General features: G+C 45.0%; 2 protein-coding genes across 2 annotated transcripts in view; one reads left to right on the top strand and one right to left on the bottom strand.

The window, feature by feature from the left end:
* SLC31A2 (solute carrier family 31 member 2) overlaps positions 1 to 23,917 on the bottom strand; it is a 989,995-nt gene that overhangs the window by 876,994 nt on the left and 89,084 nt on the right. The window lies entirely within an intron of this gene.
* The window catches only part of NIBAN2 (niban apoptosis regulator 2), a 95,559-nt gene continuing 74,643 nt past the window's right edge, over positions 3,002 to 23,917 (top strand). Inside the window, exon 1 of the mRNA XM_028715169.2 lies at positions 3,002 to 3,287. Within this exon, the coding sequence (XP_028571002.2) occupies positions 3,233 to 3,287 (55 nt within the window). The 5' untranslated portion in view covers positions 3,002 to 3,232. The remainder of the gene's footprint in view (positions 3,288 to 23,917) is intronic.

Here is a 23,917-nt window from a genome sequence, read left to right as displayed (position 1 = left end):
TAATAATAATAATAATAATAATAATATTATTATTATTATTATTATTATTATTATTATTATTATTATTATTTTGGGGGCCCTGGAGCTTGAACTGTTATGGGAGCCCCTTTACAATCCGCAACAAGGGCTGGGGAGCCACTGTTATCTTCTTCAACAGGTTTGTTTGCAACAACCTTTTACAACATCTGTGATACTGACTCTCAAACTTTGGGATGATTGAAATATATACAACAACAAAATCAAAGAATTTGAGTCGTGCAACTCAAATTGGGTCTACTAAACCTAAAACATTTAAGCAATGTGGTTCTGGGGCTCCTCCAGGATTAGGGGCCCTGAGGCTTACCAGTAAACTTCATTAGTTTCATAGTAGATCCACTTCTGCATCTGATTCAGTGTACAATGAAAGGCAACCTTCCACAGTTCACGCTTTCCAATACAATATGCAGATCAAATGATGAATATGCTTCAGCAGTTGAACTTTTCTGAATTTTTGTAATGCTGTTCTCCAGTCAAGCAATGTGTACAACCCGCTCTCCCCCCCCCTCCAAATTTGTGTGAAGCCTACATAGAAGTGCATGTACTGTATTGGTGAAAAGGACATACAAAAATGTATCATATAAGGGGAAATTGCTTTGCAAAAAATATTGGGCAGAATTGCATACAAAAACGTGTGTATTCGGGGAAAAAATCATCTTAAAATATTGATGAATTTGCAGGACTTTTTTAAAAAAAACTTTTAAAAATCACAAACTAATGTGGAAATCTAGAGAACTAAAGTGAAGCCTGCATTAATGAGAAGGAAGGAAGGAAACTGAAACTGTCACATTGCAAATCACATGCCACATGTTGATATAGCTCCTTTTAATTTTTTTATTGACATGTCCAGATTGCTGTAAACCCAACAGAGAGGCTGTGGCATCTTAAAGACTGACAGATTTATTGTGGTATAAGCCAGCACATTGTCAAACAAGACTAATCTTAATTCTGTGGCAGCCCGGCCCTCTGTATGTTTACTTGGAAGCAAGGCCCTCTTGTGCTCACTTCCTCCTAGGCAAATGAGAATGGGATTTTACCCAAAAAGGCCTATTATGCAAGTGGCTGTTTAGATGTTATGTCCCATGGAATCCAATGGGACTCACTTCCAAGGAAATGTATGCAGGATCGCAACCCACCCCAACCCAATCTTTTGCCGGGTTACATATCCGGATGTTTGCTGTAGAAAAACCACTTGTGGTATCCACCTAAGTTCTACTGAAATCAACAGACCCACCAATTTCATTGGGTCTACTCTGAGTAGGGCTAACATTGGCTACAGCCTTGAGGCTGCAACTCCAGGCATGCTTTCCAGAGTGAGTCACATTCAGCTAAGTAGGATGTGCTTCTGTTAAGCAACAATCCTATGCGTGCTTACTTGGGAGTCCCATCAATCTCAGGAGGACATACTTGCAAGTAGACATGCCTAGGATCAGGTGGGGAAGCGTAAAGGTAAAGGGACCCCTGACCATTAGGTCCAGTCGTGGCCGACTCTGGGGTTGCCGCGCTCATCTCACTTTATTGGCCGAGGGAGCCGACGTACAACTTCCGGGTCATGTGGCCAGCATGACTAAGCCGCTTCTGGAGAACCAGAGCAGTGCATGGAAACGCCGTTTACCTTTCCGCTGGAGCGGTACCTATTTATCTACTTGCACTTGACATGCTTTCGAACTGCTAGGTTGGCAGGAGCAGGGACTGAGCAACGGGAGCTCACCCCGTCGCAGGGATTCGAACCGCCAACCTTCTGATCAGCAAGTCCTAGGCTCTGTGGTTTAACCCACAGCACCACCCTGGAAGTAAATGCTACTGCCCTCAAAGAGACTTTCTTCTGAGTGAACATGCTCTTTTAAAGCTGTTCAAGTCGATGGCCATGGCGGCCTCTTGTGGAAGTGAGTTCCCACTGTGTAAAGAAATGCTTTCTTTCATCGGTCCTCAATCTCCCAATGTTGTTTCACTGGATGTCCACAAGTTCTAGTGTTACACAGCAGAAAGAGGTCTCCCTATCAACTTTCTCTGCACTGTGCATAATTTTATTATACAACCCTATCATGCCCCATCTTATTCTCCTTTTTCTCTAAACTAAAAAGCCCCAAACACAATAACCTTTCCTTATAGGGAACATAGTAAGTTTGTCTTACTGGCCATAACTTTGATCTATCCAGCTCAATACTGCCAACACTGACTGGCAACAGCTCTCCAGTCTTAAGCAACCTCTAAAAGGATCATGCAGTGAGTTGAACTAATTATATAACTAAAAATTAAATACAGTATTAATAATACTAAATAGTGGCAGAGTGCAGGTAGTTTTAAAATCAATTTTAATTGCTGATACAGTAAGACCGCAGCCAACACACATTTAACTTGTGCACATTCAGCTTTATGTGCTTGGCAAAAAAAGTTGTTAAAACTTAAAACGGGAGGGCAGAATGGGGTCTGACGTCTGGGGGGGGGGGGACTCTTTCGCAATCCCACTCGCCATTGCGCCCGATGTGCTTTGACTGTACTGTATGCAATTTTGGCTTTGGGCACGATCCCCAGACTGTAACCCTATGTAAGTTGCAGTTCTTACTGTATTGATAGTGGCACAGCGGAAATCGGTTCAAAATAAAATTTAAATAAGAATACTATTTAGTTTAATAAATTTGCACAGTGCCGTTCGTCCGATGGCCACACTGCTGTTTACGAATAGTGGCGGAATTAAATAGTGGCTGTGGCACAGTGCAGAAAGTTTTTTAATAAAAGTTAAATAATGATAATAATAGGAGTGGCACACCGGAAACAGCTTTTAAATTTTATTTATTTTTAGTAAACAAAAAAAGAGAAATCAAGACAACCACACCTCTTACACGCACGCACGTACAATTCTTTCTTCCCTCGCCGCCTGCCTGTCTGCAAGGAGCGCAAGAAATAATAAGCAAGAGGCGGAGAAGAAAGGGGGCGGCGTTGAAGGCAAAAGGCGTGTCCCGGGGAAGGAGGGAGAGCCTGGGAGTTGTAGGCGAGTTGGGCGCGAGGCAAGGCCAGCTGGGACCAAACCGCGTCCGCCTATTCCTCGCTTGCTCATGGAGTGGGTTTCCTGGCGGGGCACGTCTTCGTTTTCCTCTCCTCGTCGCCTTTAGCCGGGGCTTGGCTTTTCTCCAGCCGCTGCTTCTTCTTTATCCTCTTCGTCCTCTCCTTGCGTCTCGATCTCTCCTTCTCCGCCATGGGGGACGTGATCTCGGCACACCTGGACGACAGCAGGCGGCAGTTCATCGCAGGTGAGGCGTCTTGGTTCTCGGCGCTGGCCGGCCGAGCATGTTGTCGGCTGCAAAACAACAACCCCAGGAAGTCTGAATAGATTATTATTATTATTATTATTACTTTCTTGTCGCATCCAATGCTAGCCCTCCTCCGAGTAGACATATTGGCACGACTAAGGGAACCGTGCCTCTCGTTTTTCACTGGATTCACTCAGAGTAAGGCTAGCGTTGGATACATCCGCCGTGTAGCTTGGCGATGGGGAGGGGGAAGGAATAAAACCCCCCCAAACGAAGGATCAGCTCCAGCCGAGTTCTCCTCCGAGTCATAGGAGCCAACTCCTAGGGGCCGAGGGGGTCTTTGACTTCCCCAGTAAAATATATGAGTCCCCCCTAAAGTTGATGGGCATTGCTATTCAAATTGTGTGTATGTGTGTGCACCGCATCATGTGATCGATTATGCGGGGTTGAGCTTACCTGCCCCCCTGCATTTTATTCAAGTTGGCAGGCACCCCTGCTCAGAGTAGACCCCGTTGAAGTGAATGTGCCTGAATTAGTCGTTTTCTTTATTTCAGCGGGTCTGTTCTGACCGCGACTAACCTTGGACGCAACACAGTTTGAGGGTTGTCACTGATGCTCCCCTTACTCGGAGTAGACCCCCTTGAAATTGGTGGGCATGGCTAACTTAGGTTCATTTATTTAACTGGGTCTATTCCGAGGAGAACTTGGTTGGATACAACTTCGAGTCATTCCCCCCCCCAATGCATTTTTAGGCGTGGTGGGGGCTGATTTTGTTTTTTGTGCAGGGGAGACTGCCTCCCCATGGAAATAATAGTAAGCTAGGTTAACTAAGTATTTCACATTATTCTGGCTACTGCAAAGTATGATATAATGTGAATTCCACTTGAGATTTTTTTAGGGGGAGGTGTTAACCGTCTAGCTGAAAAAAAAAGTTTTCGGCGGGGGAGGGGTTGTGGGGAACCAGTTCATCTTGGTATTATTTTAAATGTCTTTTTGCAGGGGGAGGGGCTACCTACCTATGCAAATGATTGTACTAGTATACTGATTATTGCACGCTATTCTGGTTCGATATACGGTGACATTACGAGAGATGTTTTTGGAGTGTGTGTGCGCGCTAGAAATCTAAGGGACGTAAGAAGTGGGGAAACTCCTGGCTGAATTTTTTTTCAGGCTCCGTACTATCGGAGTCTGATTCCCCCCCTCCCAACACACACACCCCATTTCTTTTTTCCCCTTCTCCACGTTGCAAGTCCTTTGCTTCAATCTCTCCGTCTCCCTTCCCCGCTCTGCCTTTGGAGCGGGGTGAGAGGAGGTACCGCCTCTTTTTAAGAAGCAAGTCTGTGCAAAAGCTTGTTTGGTTTACCTAATCTGATGAAGGGGAGAGTTTAAGGAGGATGGGGGGGGGGGGTTGCCGAAGAAGCTATAGAGGGCGAATTGTCCTTCCTTTCCTCAGTGGAGGAAGAAGTTGGCACTCAGTTCCTAAAGACCAACTTACTTCTTAACTTGAGAATATTTATACAGTGATGTTACAAGTATTTATAAAGAGATTTTTGATAAAACCTAATAGGTCTCCGTCCCATGGAGCCTACAGATAGTGGGGAAAAGTATGAATATTAAATTTGGATGGGAGTAGATGGGATGCGGGTGGCGCTATGGGTTAAACCACAGAGCCTAGGGCTTGCCGATCAGAAGGTCGGCAGTTCGAATCCCCGCGACGGGGCGAGCTCCTGTTGCTCGGTCCCAGCTCCTGCCAACCTAGCAGTTCGAAAGCACGTCAAGTGCAAGTAGATAAATAGGTACCGCTCCGGCGGGAAGGTAAACGGCGTTTTCGTGTGCTGCTCTGGTTTCGCCAGAAGCGGCTTAGTCATGCTGGCCACATGACCTGTAAGCTGTACGCCGGCTCCCTTGGCCAATAAAGCAAGATGAGCGCCGCAACCCCAGAGTCAGCCACGACTGGACCTAATGGTCAGGGGTCCCTTTACCTTTAAAAGGATGGTGATGATGATATCCTATTCTTTCCTCCAAGGAGTGCTATGCGACTGCACACGTTTATTAACCTCATGGCAGCCCTGAAATTTAGTTCAGACTGAGTGACCTAAGAGCTCCAACTTAAGATCTAGTGCCAACTATGTCTCCCCTTCCCCCCAGGCAGGAATGTCATTACACATACTTTGCACTTTGGGAATGAGGATTATGGGGATAATTGTTCTGAAAAAGGTGGTTTTTGAAGAGGGAACCTGAACAGGAAGGGAGAAAGGTGTCACTTAATGCGACACACTGACACCCCCCCAAAGTTTCTTAAGTAAGGGCTTTTTTGGGGGGTGAAGCAGGTCTAAGCTATTACAAACACCATAGCAGGCTGAAATTGAACCGGATGAGCTTTTCTCCCAATGCATTGAAGGTCAAGTGATGGGCAAGGTGCCACCTGATGGATTTCTGCCTCTTAATGGTGCAAAGGGACACAATCTTGAAGTAAGAAGGGAATGCCTTTTCTTTTTAATGTGTTCTTGTGGGGGAATGGGGAGTAAAGTGTGTTTTGGTGCTGTGATTGTAAAATTAGGGAGTGGCAGGACAGAGGAACAGTGCGCAGCAGAAGGGTGCGCCCTTGCCGCTTGTGTGCACATGGAGCAGAAAGTGGCAATAAACTCAAGAAACTCTGTGAATAAAGTGCTACAAGCCCCTGAGACAGTTTGCTTGCAAGGTGATTAGGATCACTGCTCGAAGCCCCCTGTTTTAAATTTTATTTCAATCATTTCTTATCCACACTTCAACCAAAACCACGAAAGTTCCCAGACTGGCTTCAAATATATTCTCCATGAAAAATCTTGGGTACCCAAAACTTTGCAGCTGGCACTTTAGTCTCTTTCACTTGCCTGCCCCTTGTAACCTACCTTCCTTAATGCTCAGGGGTTCATGAAATAAATATGTAATAATCCTTTGAGGACTAGATCATGCGTTCAGCCGGCGTTCAGATAGGCTTAATCTTGGACTAGGATTAGTTGGGGGACCTCTCCTGAATTATTACGACTGAGCTCTGGAGACAGATAAAGTAATGACTGATGCTTCCTTGAGCATCTTCAGAAGACCTTTCCCACTTGTCTTTACCCATCTGCCATATCTTTGAAGGCAAAGGATTTCCATTTGAGGAGTAAGGAATAGGCATGGTTCTCAGCGGACTCAGCCTGTAGGCATGCTGGCAGGGGGTTTCTCTTCATCTGATGCATAGGGATCAATAAGTAATGTTTTATTTTCTGGAATTTACTGGTTTATCCCAAATCTCCCCCCAAGAAACTGTGGAAGGCATACATGGAGTGTGGTCTCCCTCCCCACCCCAAAAATTATGCTCCCAGCAACCCTGTAAGGTAGGTCAGATAGAGACTGGCCCATTAAATATTGTGGGAGTCCTGGATTGTGCCTTCTCCGTCTAGACTGTCTTGGCACACAGCATTGCCAGTTTAAATTTACTTTTCGTAGTCTGGCCTGTAGGGCTGCTGGCAAAAGCACTCTCTCCCCCTCTCCCTCCCTCCTCCCACAAGGCATAGGGTAACAGGATGTATGGCTCCTTGTTGGAAAGGCAATTTCCCGCCCGCTTTCCCTCCTGCTACTGCCTTTGGGAGCAGACTGTGTTGCAGTCAGACTTCGTGACAATTGCTCTTTTGCCCTTGGAAGCAAAGGGCCTGATTATAGTCTGGGAAAACAGGGTGGGAGGCTCTGCTAATTGCTGCCTACAGAGGCTTGGTGGTTCCCTAATAAAGGGTGAAGAGGAGAGAGAGGTCAGGAATCAGTCGAGGCACACTCTCTCTCCTGACTCCCGCCCCCCACCCCCCACCCCGCCTGTCCCGGTAACTGACAAGCCAGCAGCCCTCATCTCCCAACCCTACAAATTCTCCCTTTTCACCTCTTGCCTTTCTAAGCTTCACTTCCAGCTTTTAGAGTTGTGCATCAGGGGTGTGTGTGTGTGTGTGTGTGTGTGTGATCATCAGGCCCAGTGGTGCTTGTATAACGACAGGTTGTGGGGGGTGTAGGGTGGCCTTAATGGAAACCTACAACAACATCTCCACACACAAACTGACTCCTTCCCTCAATTATAGCCAAATCATTCTTGCTATCTTTTCTATGTACCTGATCTAAGTCACAGTCTTATTATTATTATTAAAAACGTTTTTACTGGGGACATAGCAAAGCAGATAAGTGGAATATTTATAATTGCTCTACAATAAATAGTAGTAATCGAGGGAGGCGGGTGGCGCTGTGGGTTAAACCACAGAGCCTAGGACTTGCCGATCAGAAGGTCAGCGGTTCGAATCCCCACGATGGTGTGAGCTCCCGTTGCTCGGTCCCTGCTCCTGCCAACCTAGCAGTTCGAAAGCACGTCAAAGTGCAAGAAGATAAATAGGTACCACTCCCACAGGAAGGTAAATGGCGTTTCCGTGCGCTGCTCTGGTTCGCCAAAAGCGGCTTAGTCATGCTGGCCACATGACCCGGAAACTGTACGCTGGCCCCCTCGGCCAATAAAGCGAGATGAGCGCCGCAACCCCAGAGTCTATTTTACCTTTACTATTTTACCTTTAAATAGTAGTAATACTTTGGAGAGAAAGGAATCTTCTTGCATTTATTTATTTCAGGGCAATGGTTTCTATCCCTGATGCAAACTGTGACATGAAGAGGGGATGGATTGAATCTCCATAGCTGCTATTAGCCTGCCTGTCCCATTCCCTTGAATGCATCTTATTGCTAATTTCACAAGTAATGTCATAAATACAGTACAACCAGTCATGCTCTACCCCCCGCAATAGTACTGTGAAAATTGTAGCTGAAAGATAAGGAAGCTAAGCTCCCTGTTTCCAGCCCCCCCCATCCAGCTGTGTACACACCGCACATTTAAAGCAGATGACTTCGCCAAAAGAATCCTGGGAACTGGAGTTCACCCCAAAGGCTACAATTCCCAGAACCCTCAACCACGCTACATTTCCCAAGATTCTTTGAGGGAGGTCATATGCTTTAAATGTGATTTAAACCAATGGTGTGTTGGCAGGCGCACATTGTGATTTCATCACAGATCAGGCCCTTTAAGGCTCCTTGGTTCCCTACGCCTTCTTCCACACATGCTCGTGGCTATTTATTGTACTGATACTTCCAATGAATAATAGTATCAGTTGCTGGTAACAAAATGCTGCCCTACGTGAGTTATTAGGCTGATCCAACAGGCTCTTCTTATGAATGACATAGAAGCTATAGATATAGAAGATATAGTGAATGACATAGAAGCTATAGATATAGAATGACATAGAAGCTATAGATATAGAATGACATAGAAACTATAGATATAGAAGATATATAATGATATAGAAGCTATAGATAATCAGCTATTGAAAAGCAAAAGGGCTGATCCTATGGCAGGCTAGCGCTTGTGTAGCTTTTTCCATATCTGCCTGACATATTACTGTATATTTTGGAAAGCTCTGCATTTGGACACCTCTTCAGATATCACCATCAAAATTTAGCCCAAATTTGAGGTCAAAGAACAGGTTTTCACCTGTGTTTGTATGACATTTTGAATCAAGATGGTGGACTGACTGATTTCAAAAGTGCACAGATTTTTGTTTGTTTGTTAGAAACTGCTACTATATTTTATTTTAGAGCATGCTTCGTTCTGTGGTGATGGGAGATTGTGCCAAAGCAAATATCTGAAGCCACTATATTTGATGCTCTGTCATGTGTTTTTACTGTTGTACACCATCCTGGGATCTTTTGGTAAAGAGCAGTACATAAATTGAAATAATAATAATAATAATAATAATAATAATAATAATAATAATGCTATGTTAATCATTTTTAAGGCACAATTTCCAATGTTGCAAAAGCGGGAGAAGCATCTTTATCATCTACTTTTAAAACGGGGATTGTGGTGAATGTTTTTTTTTTATAAAATTCAAGTGAAGATGGTGTGTGTGGGTGTGTTTGTGTGTGTATCTGTATCTGTCTTATAGGGAACTTAGCCTTATATCCTGTCAAATTCTGTGTCCATCAAACTAAGATGTGCTGCTGATGTGGTGTCTTCCAGAGTTTGTTGGACTACAATTCCAGCCAGCCCCAGCCAGCATGGCCAATGGTCAGGGCTGATGGGAATCACAAACAACAATATCTGGAAAACACCGTTTCAGTGACCCATGGTTTAACCTAGTGCTGACGGTTCTGACTGGCAGGTGCTCTCCAGGGTATCAGAGGTTTTCTCCATTGTCTGCCACCTAATACTTTTTTAAGTGGAGATGCTAGGATTGAACTTGGGACCTTCTGCATACAAAGCAGGGGCTCTACCACTGAGCTATAGCCACTCTCCAACATAGGAAGCTTCCCTATACCCCATTGCTCCATCTATCTCAGTGTTGTCCATACTCACTGGCTCTCCATGATTTCAGACAAGGGGCGCTCCTAGCCCTACCTGGAGGTGTCAGGGTTTAAACCTAAGACCTTTTGCAGAGAAAGCAGGTGCTCTGCTACTCAGTTGTGCACTTTCCGCAAATGACTCCGGAGTGCCTAGGAATTTCCCACCCCCAATCTGCTTGTATCCACTGCCCCTTGGAAACGTCATGTTTCTGAAGTGCTGGCTGACATATCTCTGAGCATGTTTAAAGCAATTATCTGCACGGCACTGAAGTCTAGGCCACCTGTGGCAGGAACAGTTGTCTTCATTAAGTATTTCATCTGCTGAGCACCTGATCTGCTGCAGCTGAGCCAAGTACCCAGATGTTGCTCAATGATGACTCGAGCTCCTTTGTGACTGAATGGAATAGATGAGTAGGCCTTTTAGTGGGAAACGGCTGGCTATTCAGTCCTTCCCCCTTGCAGAACTGTGAATCACACTAGGCTTCACTTCTGTGGAAGCTAGACACCTCATAGGACTAACTTTGCTGGTGTTGGTGAACTTTGCATTGTGCATTCACAGCTATTTGTGCCTGTGATGGTATCAAGGGAGTTATATGTAATCGTGCTTGCAATACTGTTTGTACCTGCAAAAGCTTTGAGAAACCCACACTTACCGTATTTTTCGCTCCATAGGATGCACTTTCCCCCTCTTAAAACTAAGGGGGAAAGTCTGTGTATCCTATGGAGTGAATGCAGGGGGGAGGCAGGCAGGAAAAGCCCCCAAGAGCCGCACACAAGCTTCACGCAGCTCTTGCGGGCTTTTCCCCAGGAGGGAGAAGGGACCGCCGCTCCCCGACCTGTTCTGGTGGCTGGGGACAGGGGAAGCTTGGGCTTCCCCCGCCCCCCTCTCCCCCAGCCCCACAAGCTCCGGGAGTGGATGCAAGGCTGCGGGCAAATTTTTTTTCTTTATTCCCCCCCCCTAAAAACTAGGTGCGCCCTATGGTCCGGTACGACCTATGGAGCGAAAAATATGGTATTCTTTTCTACTCTACGGCTTCCAACTGAACTCCTGTAATTTCTCACACCACAAATGTTTCAGGGTGTTGTATTTTGCTCCATGTTTGTTGCATTGTAGTGTAAGACAGCAATAATACAATAACATTGGGTAGCATCGCAAGACAACTAATAATTAAATTTAGATCCTGCCCTCCTTCTGCTTGCTTCATTTAAAGATTTTCAGAGACTTTGAGACTAAAGATTTCATTTTGAACTTGTTATGGTTTGAAGGAATTCTATAAAGATTGTCTATTGCGTATGTACAAAGTCGTCATGTTGCCTAGACATTGCTGATGCACTCTCTGCAACACAGGGGTTTGTTTGGTTACTACTTACTTCTTCTCGAAGTGGCAGACATGAAAGTGATAGCTTAATAAAAGCGTCTTGAAAACAATTCCAGTATAGATGCAAGTGGGAAAGATTACTACTTAAAAGACTTCACTAAGCACCAAAAAGATAGGAGATGGCATAGAATCATAGAACTGTGGAGTTGGAAGGGACCGTGAGGGTCATCTAGTCCAACCCCCTGTATTGCAGGAATCTCAGCTAAAGCATCCATGACAGATGGCCATCCAACCCCTGCTTAGAAACCTCTAAGGAAGGAGAGTCCACAACCTCCTGAGGGAGTCTGTTCCACTGCTGAACAGCTCTTACTGTCAGAAAGTTTTTCCAAATGTTTAGTCGGGCTCTCCTTTCTTGAAGCTTGAAGCTGTTGGTTTGAGTCCTACTCTCAAAAGCAGGAGAAAACAAGCTTGCTCTCTCCTCCATGTGACAGCCCTTGAGATATTTGAAGATCGCTGTCATATATCCTCTAGTCTTCTCTTTTGCAGGCTAAACATACCCAACTCCCTCAACCGTTCCTCATAAGACTTGGTGTGCAGACCCTTGATCATATTGACTGCCTTCCTCTGCACACGTTCCAGCTTGTCAACTTCCTTCTTAAATTGTGGTGCCCATAACTGGACACACTATGCCAGGTGTAGTCTGACAAAGGCAGAATAGAGTGGGACTATTACTTCTCACAACACTTCTGTTCATGCAGCCTAGAATTACACCAGCTTTTTTTTTTTTTTTTTTTGCTTCTTCATCACCCTGCTGACTCATGATAAGTGAGTGAGAATTTGATCCCTGGTCTCCCAGGCACTGGTCCGACACTCTAACCACTATGCCACACATAAAACGGGATGTGTGGGGGGCGGTTAATTAAAAATCCATTATTAATGCATTAGTGTTGCATCAATTAAATATTGCAGAATGCACCTGCAAACCATTGTGCCCCCCCCCCCCAATTTGCAGGAACTATAAGACAGGAGTATGGGACACGGGTGGTGCTGTGGGTTAAACCACAGAGCCTTGGGCTTGCTGATCAGAAGGTTGGCGGTTCGAATCCCCCCCGACGGGGTGAGCTCCCGTTGCTCTGTCCCTGCTCCTGCCAACCTAGCAGTTTGAAAGCACGTCAAAGTGCAAATAGATAAATAGGTACCAATCCGGTGGTAAGGTAAACGGCGTTTCCGTGTGCTGCTCTGGTTCGCCAGAAGTGGCTTAGTCATGCTGGCCACATGATCCGGAAGCTGTACGCCGGCTCCCTCAGCCAATAAAGGGAGATGAGCGCTGCAACCCCAGAGTCGTCCGCGACTGGACCTAATGGTCAGGGGTCCCTTTACCTTTACCTATAAGACAGGAATGGCACACATTGGGCCCTCCAGATGTTGTTGGACTACAGCTTTCCATTCCTGACCGTTGCTTTCATCCTGATGCCAGATGTTGGTTCTGGGCACCTCTCTCTAGGCTAGCAAGGGAGGTGGATGACATGTCAACCTGTGGATGTTGCAGCTGCACATGTGCTATGCAAACCTCCCTGACCACACACACCCAGGCTTGGGAGAACTGAGTGCTGCATTCTGTGGTTTCTTTGTTGTTTTTTCATTAGGCCTCATTCCTATCTGATCTTCCTCCTTTGTGCCCAAACTGGCCCTGTTTCTCTCCCCCCCCCCCCTTAAAGGAAAGGAAGGGAGGGAAAGAAAAATAGGTTGTAAATTCAGGAGAGGATTTGTGGCTCATCATGCTCCTCCCAAGAAGCATGATAAGCTGTCTCTTTGCACTTTAGTTTGTATTTATTTATTTTTAAAAAACTTATTCACCACAATTTATTTATTTCTTAAAAAATCAAAGTGGTTTGCGAACAATATGTATAAAATAAAATAAAAAACATAAATATTAAAATTGCATATAACTGTCTTACTTGAATTGTCTGCATAAACTGGTTGCAAATAAAATAAAATAAAAATGGCAAATGTTTGTGCAATGCTAACGTGTGATTACTTGGCCACAATCTTGACTTTCCTGCAAGGGAACTTGTCATGTTATCTGAATACATTTGCATGTGGAATAGCCCTAGCTCAGGGTTTGCCATGACTCACTCTAGCAGTAATTACATTAAAGTAATTACTGATTTACTAATAATCATTTTTGAAATTGAAATATCGATAACGAGCAGTCTCATGTCCAGAGTTGCTCAGAAAGTGGAAGAAACCAAAAGATCCGGAACGGATTCTGTTCGACTTCCGAGGTACGACTGTACATCGAGCAGATGTGGCAGGATCCTGACAGTCCTCAGAGTTGACCCACTGAAATCAGTGGACTTAAAGCTAGTTATGTTTATTCATTTAAGTGTGCCTTCTTTAGGTCAGCCTAGCACATAGGCTGGATATAACCCTCTGTCTTTATTTTTTAAAATGAATATTGGGGGGGGGGTTGACTGATTTGATTAGTGTCTACTTTCTCAAATAAAGAGTGTTTTCCAGCAGAAAAATGAGAGACATTCCCTTTATCAAAAGCATAGCGTGACAAGCACCCCGCCCTGTTTTCACCAGAGGTCCCACCTTTGCATGTAAATGTTAGCTAAAGAGCGTATAAAACCAGTGTGTGGAACTTAAAATTTTGTGTCTCTCTGGCAAAGCACAGCATTCTCTCTCCAGCATTTTCTTCTCTCATCAGTTACTGCTGATATAAAAAGTTGCAGTTCTGATAGTTGTTTATTTATTTTGCACCCTCTGTAAGTAAACTATGGGCACCTGGTCAGACCTTGCCTCATATTTCCTTTAAAAGTCTCCAAAGCAATATATAAAAGGCAGTACATGGCAACATGTTATAACTTCTTCAGTGTGGGCTAAACCATGAAAAGTATGCCATGAAAAGTATCCCTTCAACTGTGGCGAGAAGGAACATGGGAGGTGGGGTGAAAGCCGCAGTTCTGGGGTGGCATTCTGTTGGGGTGGAAATTGACTCTTTCCCAGTATTATCAGATCAATTATTTGATGAGGAGGGAGGAGGCACAGCTCAGTGAAGGAAGGAGGCTGTGTGCCTGTGCGCAAGAGCGTGGGATAGCCACACCTGTTGCTGGCATGCCACCTCCAGAGGGTTAGCTGAGGGTTATCCTTAGGGCCAAAAAGGGTTAGTCACCCCTACTCTCGGCCAAACATACTCTGCTCTCGGCTAAACTCTTAATCCCAATGTGATTCTTGGGGGTATGAGAAATGATTACTCCCTCTGAACATATGCACAGCTTGTTTCTTTTCCAGAGAGCAGCCACAGCATATAGCTCAGGTTAAGTGGGAGAGGTTTCTCTGTTAAAATCAAAACAGTTGAATTGCAGGTAGATGTAATCCCCTGGTGTAGTTCTCTTCAGAAATTCCAGCAGGTCAGAGATGTTAACCTGTGGCAAGGAAACCAACCAAATTCCTTCTGGCACCTGAAAGACTGACTGGTTTTAGATAGCTAGATAGGCAAATAGACAGATAGGCGCTAGCTCCTAGGAGCCAATGGACTTTTGCCCCCTCCCCTCCTTTTTAGGGGGCCTGGCCCCCTCATGATGTTGCACAATGCTCATGGCGTCAGAACATTGTGTTGGACCCCTCAATCATCTTGAGAAGATGGTGCCTCTGGATAGATAGAATTTTGTCACGAAGTGGATGAGTGATCTTCAGGTGTCAGGTGTAACTGGGAAAAGAGAGGAGGTGATAGCAAACAATGGGCCAAAAAAGCATGCAAGGCAATGCTAGAGGTATAGTTTCTGATGTTTCTGAACAAGGTAGCATGGGGACATAATAGACTGCCACATATAAAGGTAAAGGGACCCCTGACCATTAGGTCCAGTCGTGGCCGACTCTGGGGTTGCGGCGCTCATCTCGCTTTATTGGCCGAGGGAGCCAGCGTACAGCTTCCGAGTCATGTGGCCAGCATGACTAAGCCGCTTCTGGCGAACCAGAACAACGCACGGAAACACCGTTTACCTTCCCGCCAGAGCGGTACCTATTTATCTACTTGCACTTTGATGTGCTTTCGAACTGCTAGGTTGGCAGGAGCAGGGACCGAGGAACAGGAGCTCACCCCATCGCGGGGATTCGAACTGCCGTCCTTCTGATCGGCAAGTCCTAGGCTCTGTGGTTTAACCCACAGAGCCACCCGCACCCCTTATACTGCCATATATTATGTCATACTATTGGTCCACCAAGCTCAGTTTTATTAACATTGACTGGGAGTGGCTCTCCCAATATCACACATGGTCTCTCTCTTCCATCTGCCCCAGCAGATGCTCTGCCACTGAGCTATACTTCCATCAATAGCTGTGTCACTGCCAGCCTTCCCAACTTTGCTAGTTGTTCACTTCAACTGTAGTGGAAGAGAGTTTGCTGACCTTCACTGAGCCACAATTTTCTGCCAAACTAAAGTTAAGCCGTTTGTTTTCCTGTGTGGATATATATTGCCAGGTGAGAATGCTCCATGCATCTGGCAAAGTGGGCTCTGGTCCAAGAAACTTTTGGCCCAATGAGACAGAGTCTTTCAGATGCTTCTGAACTTCTTGCTGAACCACAGTGAGCATGGAACCCAGAGAAAGCTTGGCTACCCATCATCAGTATTGCTCAGCTAGTCACCAAAGTAAGGTTATTTAGACAGTCCTAAATAATGTTATTCCTTACTGGGAGGGTCCTTAGTTCAGTGGCAGAGCACCTGTTCTGTGTGCAGAAGGTCCCAGGTTCAATCACTATATTCCTAGGTTGGGAATGTGGTGGGTTTCCAGTCTGTAATAACATGCCTTGTCTTGTCTTCAGGGACCATTGACTTAGTGCCTTTCTCAGAAGACTGCATTGCCAAAAGTAGGAGCTGCCAAGGTTGGGCAAAGCTGTGGCAACATCTAGAATACTGAGCTCCATTGCATCAGAGTAGAGTGAACACAGATGCTGGCCAGTTTTTGAAACCAGTATGTGACCTGTCAGCACCTCTCTCCTCGCCACCCACCCCTGTGTCATACAGCCGGCCTGTTTTGCAGACAGTGGATGGTTTTTCTTGCCCTGCTTCATCTGGGGATGCTGGTTTGAGACTGGAGATGCCTGTGATGCGGGAGAGGAGGTTCACGCAGTGCAGAGTTAGATGGTGAAATTTGCCCCAACGAGAGGAAGGAACGGCCACCACCCTGGATAGCTTTGAAAGAGGATTAGACGAAGTCACTTGAGGAAAAAGCTCTCAGTGGCTCCTAGTTGTGATGGCCATGTTCCACAACCACTGTTGGAGACAGTATGCTGGGTTGTTGGAGAACAGAGGAGGGAAGAGTGCTCCTGTGCTCAGGTCCTTTGCTGGGTTCCCAGAGGTACCTGGTTGGCCACTGAGAGATGCTGGGGTGTGACGTCCAGCCTTGGGATTTGTGTGGCCCAAGTTGCTTCCTAGGGAATCTGCCTTGAGAAAGTGTCCATTTGTTTCTACTGGCTGTCTTCATGTGTAATTTTTAAATCAAGTATTTAAAAGGCGCCTCAAGTCTAGGAGGTGCCTCCTGTTGACAGGAAATCAAACCTGGTAGCCTTGCAAATGAACATTATGTGAACCCTGCTGGATCAGTCCAGTGGCCCAATCTAGACCAGCATTCTGTTGTCACAGGGGTCTATGGAAAGCCCACGAGGAGCAGCTCCCCCACCATCAGTTTCTAGCAGTTGCTATAGAAGCACTGCTGCCTCCCAACACTGGCAGTAGCCATAACCCTGGAATGTCTCTTTGCTTGATGATGGCTGTGCTGGTGGCTGCTTTATGTAACACCCCTAAAAGAGGGCGAAATAGGACATAGCCTTGCAGATGCATGTTTTTTATTCATAGATGCAAATTTAGAAATAATATATATGTTACATATTTATGAACCACCTTCCATCTAGAACAAATTTAGAATTCAGAACAAGGCAATTTACATAAAACAACTAAAAATAGCTTTTAAAACTGTACCAAAACAACAACAAAACAAGCCAGCAACTAAATACAGGTTTAGAAAAGATATGGAATATCTCTTAGGTTCTGGCCAGGGCAAAACACCTGTCATGCATACCTAACCACCATAAGAATTCTGAGGATGCTGAATTCTGCACTCAGGACCTAGGCACAGGACAGGACAGCAACTAAGCAGTCTCATGTCTTTTTTGCTCTTCCCTTTTGAGATACAGAATTGTAGAGTTGGAAGGGAACCCATCATAAAAATAATCATATTTTTTAATGAACCACCTTTTACATGCATCTCCATGTGATTTAAAAACATACCATAAAACCAGTGTCTAAAACAGTACAAAGAAGGTAAATAATAAAGAGAAGTGTAAAAACAATGTGGATTAAACACTAAAAGCTGAGAGACCTTCTCAACCAGCTGGAAAAGCTTCTGGAAACAAAAACTTCTTAAGAGTTTAGATAGTGGGGTGCCTGCTGTGTTTCACCAGGGATCCTGTTCCACAGAACAGTGGCCACCCCACACAAAGCCCTGCTCTTAGTTGTTCCCTGGAAATCATTCATTAGGTGAGTGTTCACATAATGAGCCCATTTCCATTTATTCCTATGGGGAAATTTCTAATGCCTTCCTGACCATGGAATTTTGAACCTGCAAAGTTGGGGGGGGGGGGAATGGAATGCTGCTCTCTGATTTGTCCAGTCAATCACCCTCCCTTCTTCTGTTCCTCAGCCAGCCAGTAGAAGGTAGACAGGAAGTAAAAAAATGTTCTGTTCAGATATCAGAATTTTCGGTGTGTATAGCAAGGTTTTAATATACTGAACATTCATAAAGGGGGACCTGTGTGTGCATCTCGCCCCTAGTGGAGAATACTGTAACCTGGTAGCCTGCTTGGGATAGGATTCCCAAGGAAAAAAATGAACATGTGAAAAGGTTGTGAAGGGGCCCACAGAATGCCAGTGTGTTTGAAGCTGTGTGTTCCTTCGTAGTTGTCACTTTGAATTGGACAGGGAGAAGCAGCTTCTTTTCCTTTGTAATAGCTTCCTGGAGGTTTTTGCATACTTGTGGTCTGCTGGATGGCTCCAAGCTCTTGATGCTGCCTGAAGTGCTGCCATGCTGGTTCTAGCCTGGGCTTTGCCTGGAACATCCTGTTCTGTGTGGTTGCCTTTCCAAACTGCTTGTGATGTGAAAGAGCTGCTTTGTGCCAGCCCCTCCTTTTTTCACTCTTTGTCCCCAAATCCCTGGTTGGTTGCCACTGCTGCAAACCCTGGATATCTGAGTGCATTGGCACCTCAGTGAAGAATTTGCTCACATGTGGCTTTGACCATAAACCCTTCCTAAGGCACATTTTTTATAAGTTAGTCTGCAAGACTAAACTAGAAAACTATTTAAATCCCGTAGTAGCTTTGTAAAAGCCTGAGCCCTGTGCAAGTCTGGATTCAGATGCCTGATGTTTGGTATCTATGACTTCTGTGCCCCCGTCATGAGTTATGGTACTTTGAAGCGGGGGGAACACCAGTCTGCTGTTGGTTCGATTAATCTGTATCATGGGTGGGAAACCTCAGGCCCAAATGCAGCCATCCATGTTTTTATATTTCTCCCTCAGAACTCTTTCCAGGCCACGCTCTGTACCAGCCGTCTTTCACACCTTGAGTGTTTTTTCTTGGCTCGAATGTGTCTGTTAACTCTGTTTGTGCCTCTTCCTTGTCTGGTTGGAGGATAGAGAGTGGTGTGCAAGTGTGTGTAAAATCTAACTTAGTGTATGGAGGTAATATTTGCATTCATAGCCCTACCCACTTTTGTCTCTGATCCCACCCACCGCTTGCATGTAGCTCCCATATAGTTACCTAGAATTAAAAGCATTTCTTGGGCTGAAAAGACTCCTCATCCCCAATCTATATTAACTGGCAGTCCAAGGGCCTAGTCTGACATTTTGGAGGAGTGTGTGTATTGTTGATTTTTGACCCTCAGCAATGATGCTTATTCCAAGGGTTCCCATTTTTGCATGTCAAATGCTTTCTTCATTTGAATCAATGGTCCCTATGTGTTTTTCCCCCTGTGCTAAGAATCTTCCAACAAATTCTGTGCCAAGCACAGCTCAGTTCTGTGACCAGTAAGAATTAAGCAACCTGAGACATCACTCATGCTAAGAGCAAACTCAGTTGCTTAGTGTTAACGAGACTTAAGCCAAAATGGGACTATTAAGAAACAAGATGGGAGACATTGGCATGCTTGGTGGAGCACTATCATTTGGGAATATATATATTGTGACCCCATGAGTGTGAAGCAGAATATGGTGTGGGAGGGAGATGACTGAATGATATGTGTGTGTGATAAGAGAGTAAATGAGCAACTGTCAATAAATAGATGAAAATCCCAAAACCTACTTAACTGAAAATATATATTCATATTGTGAAGTATTTTGAAAAGTATTCCTTTGTGTAGGAACTATGCTAGACTGATACTTATGTATATGCTGAAGAGTAGGGTTAGAAAAGATAAAACCTCTTCCCAGTTGGATGGGGACAATGAGTGAGCAACTCCTTGTGCTTCAGGATTTCTGTGGCTTGTGCACAGGCATTTCCAAGTTGTTAAAAATAATGGCCTCTAGTCTGGCTTCTGCTGACTGCTTCTGGGCTTGAGGAGGTGCTGGTGGAAACAGCTGGAACCTCTTTCTGAGGCTGACAGGGAAGGCCACTCAGATCTGCCAGGAAGAGATCTGCTTGAATGCTGTAGGCAGCTCTGTAGGGTGACTCTCTTGGTTTAGGCAGCGGTGAAACCTGCATGTCCCCTCTCATCCAAAAAGACTCATCTACTGTATTGTAGAATTCACTGGAAATTGTGATGCAGCCACAATCAAAGGGATGTTGTGGAGGTATACCACTAAGAGACTTTTACTATTAGGTGACTTAGAAATGGTCATACATAAATAGGTGCCTATCTGCGATTTGATTTTGGTATTAAGCTTGACCAAAGTTCGGCCATGCAGGGGGAGTTCACTCGTGAGTGAATTTCAGACCTCAACACCTCTGAAAATGCCATGTGTCACATGTGTGCAACTTCCTTTCCTATACACCTTTAAACTTTGGTTCTCCCAGGCACCTGGAGCCCAGAATGTGTGGGAATAATTCATTGACCTGGTTCCCTCCATGGAAAACGTCACCCAGGGCGAGAAAAGTGATCTACAAACCCAATTTACTCTGCTATGCTCAGCCTCTAAGGCTAGAAGATTATATACAAGGATTTGTGTGCAGTTGCAACAGCGCTGTAGTGCATTTAAGCCAAAGTGCTTCTCAGTTGGCCACACAGGTATTTAAGGTAGAAGGTTGCACAAAACTGGATGCTCCCTTGGTTAGAGTGTGGTGCTGATAATGACAAGGTTGCAGGTTCGATCCCTGTATGGGGCGGCTGCATATTCCTGCATTGCAGGGGGTGGACTAGAGGGCCTCAGGGTCCCTTCCAACTCTACAGTTTTGTGATCATATGCGCAGTTGTCATAGTGCTACTGTGTAATTAGTTGCAAAGTGATTCTTTGCTCGCTGTGGTGTGTGTGTGTGTTTAAAGAATATCAAAATTATCTTCCCTACTGAACTGGCAGAAACCCCTTCTTCATATATGTTACTGCTGCATCCCACTTTTATTTACAAGCCCTAAAGGAAGGCAGTAAACACTTGTTTTTTCTTAGGTAGCATTTTAAAAACAAGTGCTGTGTTCTATTGATTTTCACTGGCGCTTAAAATATTCAAAGCATTATCTAAATTTCAGATACATTCTAAATAGTGTTTTACTAGCTTTATGGCTTCGTTAGTTTTAGTTCACACTCCCCCCCCCCCCCAATAACTGCCGCTTTCCCATAAGCCACCCTGACTTTTTCTGAGATGACAGGTACTCCATAGCCAAAAGCTGGGACAACATAATATTAACTTCTCTAATACCTGGCCATAAATTACTCAGCAGTAATTTATTTGATTATCTGTTATTTGTTTATTTATATACACTGATGCTGAGGTGAGGAGGGGCACAGCATAAAACTCAGGTATTTGATATCCCGTTCTTTGGAGAAAAAAGTACTGAAGCAAAGAAAGACAGCTAAGGAAGGTGTATTTAGAAAGACATTTTAAATACATATGTTGTAGAATTTTGCATACAACAAAAGAGGAAGTTGTTATGTAATTGGAATATTGTACTACAGATAATATTGTACTACAGATAGGGGCGCGGGTGGCGTTGTGGGTTAAACCACAGAGCCTAGGGATTGCCGATGAGAAGGTCAGCAGTTCGAATCCCGCGACGGGGTGAGCTCCCATTGCTCGGTCCCTGCTCCTGCCAACCTAGCAGTTCGAAAGCACATCAAAGTGCAAGTAGATAAATAGGTACTGCTCCGGTGGGAAGGTAAACAGCGTTTCTGTGCGCTGCTCTGGTTTGCTAGAAGCAACTTAGTCATGCTGGCCACATGACCCGGAAGCTGTACGCCAGCTCCCTCGGCCATTAAAGCGAGATGAGCGCCACAACCCCAGAGTCGGTCACGACTGGAGCTAATGGTCAGGGGTCTCTTTACCTTTACCTTTTACTACAGATAAATAAACTACCCCCAGCACTTTCAGAGATAAACAGGATCCAGACCCCATAAATTGCAATTCAATGTGCAATATAAAATAATATATATATACCGTTAATATAAACTGAATAGGCTGTCAAACACGTGGTTTGATTTTATTGCATGTGCTTATACAAAAGAGCTTGGCTATCGACTACCAGCGACTCACAGCAAATTATGGACAGATTCTTTTATTTATCATCTCTTAGTAAGGTGACTTTCAAACTATAGGTTTTCTGTATCTTATATGAATCTGTTCTTCCATGGGCGGTAGGGGGAGAATTTATTGGATGTTTTTCTTTTTTCTTTTAAAGCAAGATTTGAATATTATAGGTGTTTTCTTCCCATTACATTTTTACAAAATACAGAATTTCTGCCCGGCAAATAAGGAAAAACAAAAGATTCTCCCACAGAATTCAGAATACCCACACCAGTTTTGTACATTATTGGGACCATCCCACTGTGTTCCTGTGCATGTGTATATCTGAAAAAGAGAAACCGAAAAGTCGTAAATTCATCTCTTTTCTGTTTGTGAAATTTTCTGCAGCAAGTCTGCATGCCAGATTTTGTCATGCCAGTAGTTCAGATCCTTAAGAAAGACATTTATTTAGAAATATGAACTGGCTTGCTGTGGCCCTCTTCATTGCTTTTGCGGGTGGTCTTGAGAAACCTTCCCTGGCTTCAGGGGGCAGGGGGGAAACAGGGACGGGGAGTGGGGTGGCTACTCTCTGACCATCAGCTTCTGCCTAGCAACTTCATCCGCTGACTTCAGCCTCCCAACTTCCATCTATTCATGCATTTCCCCCAGTTTCCTTGCACACATTCCGTTCATGTGTTCTCTCTCCATTCATTCACATTTGTGCCCTGGCTTCAACCCACAAATATCCACTCTTGATTGGCTTCCAAAGGTGAATTTCAGCCAGCTTACATCAGCAAACAGCAGCCTGCTTCAGCCTTATGACATCTCCTGGTTCCTGAATGCAAACTTCTCCCCACCTTCTGCCCACTGCCATCAGCCAGCTTCCTCTAGGTCCAATTTGAGACATCAGCCAGCTTCCAGTGTGGATATCAGTCACCTTCAAGCCGCAACCCCCCTCACCAAAGCAATCCCACTCAGCAAGCAAACTTGGCTTTCTCTTGAATCCATAGCATCCTTCAGCCAGATGATTGCTTCCTTTCATTCGCCAGTTCATTTCCTCCTTGTGAAAGATGATCAGCCAATATGGCATGTCCCATTTACAGTGTTGCAAACTCTCCCCCTTAATATGGAAGTTGTTCCAGAGGGAACTAAGGTGAAGATCTCAATTGTCAGACTCAGTTTCTACTATGCAGAAATCAGGCTCAGGTTTGTCCTGTGCACAAAGCAAAATAGTCACAACAGCTGTTCCCTGCTGTGTTCTGCTGGGGAAGAGGACCTTAATCCACAGAGTTCTCCTTTGGTCCACCTTTATATCCACTCACAGTCATGTGACTTGGGGACATCACAGACACTCTACAGGCAGTGGCAACACTTGAGGAGGCATCATCACAATCTCCTCAGGCCTCACAATTCTGGGTTTATGAGAATGAAGCAGCAACTAGGGTTTCTCATTCTCATTTTTGTTCAGGAGGCCCTATTCCAGCTGTGTGAAAGCCAGAGGTTTCTTTGCACACATACCCCCAATCTCACCCTTCAGTTAAGCAAGAAGCATAATCACGGTTCAAGAAAACATTTGAACCAGGCCAAAGCATTTGAGGAGGGGGCAAAATGGAAGCATAGTTCTGGGAGCCAGATAGAGAGTTTGGACGCCATGCTAGGCTGAAACTCTCCTTAGCTGCTGAGAGTAACCTGGGAGGCAGCACACATTCCCAGAGTCCCATCAAACCATTGTTTGGCTTACTGTGGCATGCAAAGCAGGCCTTTGTTTTGGGATTAGAGCGATCCATAAATTATCAGATAATGTCTCCCTTGGAAGCTTCTTTCTGTGTTTGTTGTGGAACTGTGTATCACTTGGCATGCTACATTGATGCCGGGGGCTTGCTGACGGAAATACGCTGAGTGAATCCTGTTTGGCAGGAAATTCTGCACATTCCAGTGCCTTTATCACCATGATATGGGAGAGTCATCATGGCCTTGAAGGGTCCCAGTGGGTGATGACCACCAGCTGTTCCAGCAAAACATATGGAATCCTATCATCTTGCCATGGTGCAAGGCTAAGAGCGGTGTTCATTGACCATGCATGTAGGTTTCTAGCCCTTCCCAGCTGGAAGAGATCACTTTCCCCTCTAAGTACCAGGTGCTAGGAATCACAATTGGGGAGAGGGCTGTCATATTCAGTTCCAGCTGCAGGCTTACCACAGGAATCTGGTGGTCCA

The sequence above is a fragment of the Podarcis muralis genome, chromosome Z, assembly GCF_964188315.1.
Source record: "Podarcis muralis chromosome Z, rPodMur119.hap1.1, whole genome shotgun sequence".
In the NCBI taxonomy this organism is placed as follows: domain Eukaryota; kingdom Metazoa; phylum Chordata; class Lepidosauria; order Squamata; family Lacertidae; genus Podarcis; species Podarcis muralis.
Note: the sequence above shows the minus strand (reverse complement) of the source record. Positions and strands in the feature narration are given on the sequence as shown.